This window comes from Ostrinia furnacalis, unplaced genomic scaffold, assembly GCF_004193835.3.
Source record: "Ostrinia furnacalis isolate ACB-3 unplaced genomic scaffold, ASM419383v2 OfSCF0907, whole genome shotgun sequence".
Lineage (NCBI taxonomy): Eukaryota > Metazoa > Arthropoda > Insecta > Lepidoptera > Crambidae > Ostrinia > Ostrinia furnacalis.
The window spans coordinates 35,481-38,646 of NW_021131146.1; the positions used below are offsets into that span (position 1 = coordinate 35,481).

Below are 3,166 nucleotides of genomic sequence, written 5' to 3' on the forward strand. Positions count from 1 at the left end.
GTCACATTATTCACGATTATCTAAATACAAATCTTCATTTCATATTTAATGAAAATATTTGACAGATTAAATACTCGAAGGTTCTTTTTCTGAAAGGCAATAGAAAAAAGTAAAGTTACCGCAAACTGAATTGATACCATTAATTAACATAATTACCGTTGTTATTTCAATTGAATATTCATAAGGTAAATAAGAGTATGTATTTAAAACTTTAAATTAGAATGTAAAACATTCTCCTTTGCTATTCTTATAGCAAAAAGGAAAACTTTACTTAGCCATTCTAGACACAGTTGAGACTTGTAAATTACTACTGTTCAACCGCTCTACCGTATTACATTACTCATGTTAGTGAGTCAGTAACCTCTGTTGTAAATAAAACTCAAACGGTTCCCATTAAACGCGTAAGTACTCGATTAAAAGGTAGTATTTAGATAAATTAAAACAAATTACGATCACTTAATGACCCAATAAACTACTAAGGATGTAAGTGATAAAAACACCCGTCATTAATCTTCAACTCCACTTAAATCGCCTATATCCGGTGATACAGCTCAATGCTCTTTTTCCTCCACGATAAACAACTGTGAGGCAACGCTGTCAACTGTCAGCTGAATCGATTCGTCAAGGTGAGCCAGGGTCGAAAATGGACCTACTTTCCATCTGCAAGGTCGAAAAAAAACAACAAACTTGTCAAAAAACTTATATTTAAAAATTTACAATATATTATCTCTCTTTCGGCAAACAGAGGAGACTAAGATTGTGCTGAAAATCTAGCAGAACACTCCTCAATGAAAAATAAATACAAAATCCGCTTGAATTTGCTCATCCGCGTTCACACTGTACATATATACATCACAACACTTAAATATAACATTAACTTAAATGGAAAAATGACATGGCGCGCCTGACTCGAGTTAACTTATGACTTACTTAGTACAACATGTTGAAATGTTAGTTCCGCCGTAACGCACCGTGGCCATTCAGTTTATTTCTAGCGGAGTGACAGCGCCTCTTACCGAGTTGCGCAAGAGGCGCTCCGTCCGCGCTGAGCCTACGATCTGCACATGTCGATTTTGCATAGTTTACAATTTGTGCCGACAACTCTGACATATCTCGATGAAAACTCGACCACGGCGCGCGCGCGCTCAATAAATAAACAATAAATAAATCTAATAAATTACATTTAGAAAGATTACAACTAACACAGCTTACGGCTTACACGCTAAGTGAGCTCACAATCACATTCTCCGGAGAGAGCCGGCCGGAGGTGACCGGAGATCAACCGGCCGGCCTCCTCGCACTCGATCGCATACTTAAAACTAAATCGGCTAGCGGAACACACGCGATCACATAATTCAGTCGCTTCCTCGTACGAAATAGATCGAAAACGCGGGCGCAACGTGAAAGGCAGTTATCCAACGTGATTAGAAAGGTGTCACGGTTGGCGAGCGCTTTCTAGCGCGAGTACAGCGCGAGGTCCGAGATGCGGCGCTGGCGCGCGGCGGCGTGGAACCCGCGCGTGCCGTCCGGCACCAGCGGCGCGCGGGGCTCCAGGCGCGGTGCACACGACAGCCGCCGCGCGCACTCGCCGCCGCCCAGCGAGCAGCCCGACAGCCGCCGCGCCAGCCAGCCGTCGCCGCTGCCGCTGCTGGCCGCCGACGCGCGCCGCGAGCCGCAGTACAGCGACACGCCCGAGTCCGACGAGTGGCTGCACGTGCTCGCGCGCCGCGGCACCCACGTCTGGATCTCGGGCGAGCGCGGCGCGAAGAACCCGCTCGAGCTGCGCCGGTAGAACGGCGCGCCGTACCTGAAGTCGTACTCGGGCTCGGAGCCGCTGCAGCACGACGAGTACTCGCACTCGTGCCTCCGCGGCGCCGCGCGCCGGATCGGCGCCTTCCTCTTCGGCTCTCTCGGCACTCCGTTGAGCTCGTACACTCGCATCCCTTCCTCCTCCACGCTCTGCAGACGGAGAGCTTCTCTAGCAGATTCTGATTCCGTAAACTCGACTAACGCACACACACAGTTAACTAAACTCGGGTTTTTATTCAGGAATTGTCGCACATCGGCCGGGACCGGGTTGCCGGGTCGCAGCACGCGGACTAACGCGATCTCTCCGCAGCTCGCGAAGAGTCGGGACACGTTCTCGACGGTGGGCCGGTCGATGGGCATCCGCACGGCCACGACCGTCCGGGACGGGGTGGTCTCGTCGTACGGCGGCAGCGGCTCCGTGCGGCGCAGCTTGGTGCCGGGCTCGTTGATTTCTAACTTGGTGGACCGCTTGAGCGCCTCGGCGACGACGCGCCAGTCCTTGGTGAGGTGCTTGACGCGCTTGAAGCTGGAGATGAGCTTGAGGGAGACGTAGCCCTCCTTGTTGCGGCGGACGTGCTTGAGCAGGAAGGCGTCCTTGGTGATGTTGGCGTCGGAGAAGTAGAACTCGACCTGGGCCACGATGCGGGCGGCGAGCTCGTCGTCGGGCGGCGCGTAAGGCGGCTCGGCCGCGTCGGGCGCCACCTCGCAGCCGGAGTCCTTGCCGTTGCCGGAGCCGGCGTCGGAGGCGGAGTCGGAGTCGTGGTCGTCGGTGGAGGCGCGGGTGTCGGCGGCGATGCCCTCGTCGGGCTCGTGGGGAGGGCGCGCCTCCATATTGTGCGCGGACGGCGCGCTCACGTGCTGGAGAGAGACTGCGCCGCGCGGCCGCCCGCGCCTTATTTATAATGTCGGGGGGATGCGCGGGCTTCGGCGCGCTGACATTGCAGACGTAGCGACGCTTACTTTGTATTTCGGGCGCAGGACTAGGAATTTCCTTGTTTACTTACCATTTGACAACAACTTTTCAACTTTTCTTACGACTTTTCCAATTTCAGTCAACGCATATTCGACTAAATTAAAGTCGAAAAACAAATGAACAATAACCAAGTCTATCGAATTATAAACACAAACTCCACCTAAAACATTAACATTTAACTAAAATTTCTATAACATTGACTTAAGTAAATAGAATTGACTTACGCCTCAATAAGTACGAGGTCTAGAGCGCCGAGATTACGTGTTGGTACCGGTTTGCGAGTTTAAGGTCCCGGCGTCGACTCCAGGGTCGGGGAAAGTGTTGCGATTACTTGAGTTAGATCATTTATTATAACTTTTCAATGGTATTTCATACTGTTACGTG

The 3,166-nt window shown here is 51.1% G+C and overlaps 1 protein-coding gene across 1 annotated transcript; it reads right to left on the reverse strand.

The window, feature by feature from the left end:
* Positions 1-687: 687 nt before the first annotated feature.
* On the reverse strand, positions 688-2,701 carry Achl (La ribonucleoprotein translational regulator Achilles). Its single transcript, XM_028301298.1, has one exon. The coding sequence runs from the start codon at positions 2,638-2,640 to the stop codon at positions 1,456-1,458; it is 1,185 nt and encodes a 394-aa protein (XP_028157099.1). The 5' UTR covers positions 2,641-2,701; the 3' UTR covers positions 688-1,455.
* Positions 2,702-3,166: the final 465 nt, after the last annotated feature.

Bases quoted from the DNA above. Each gene is read 5' to 3' on its own strand.
- Achl (XM_028301298.1), bottom strand. From the start codon at position 2,640: ATGGAGGCGCGCCCTCCCCACGAGCCCGACGAGGGCATCGCCGCCGAC.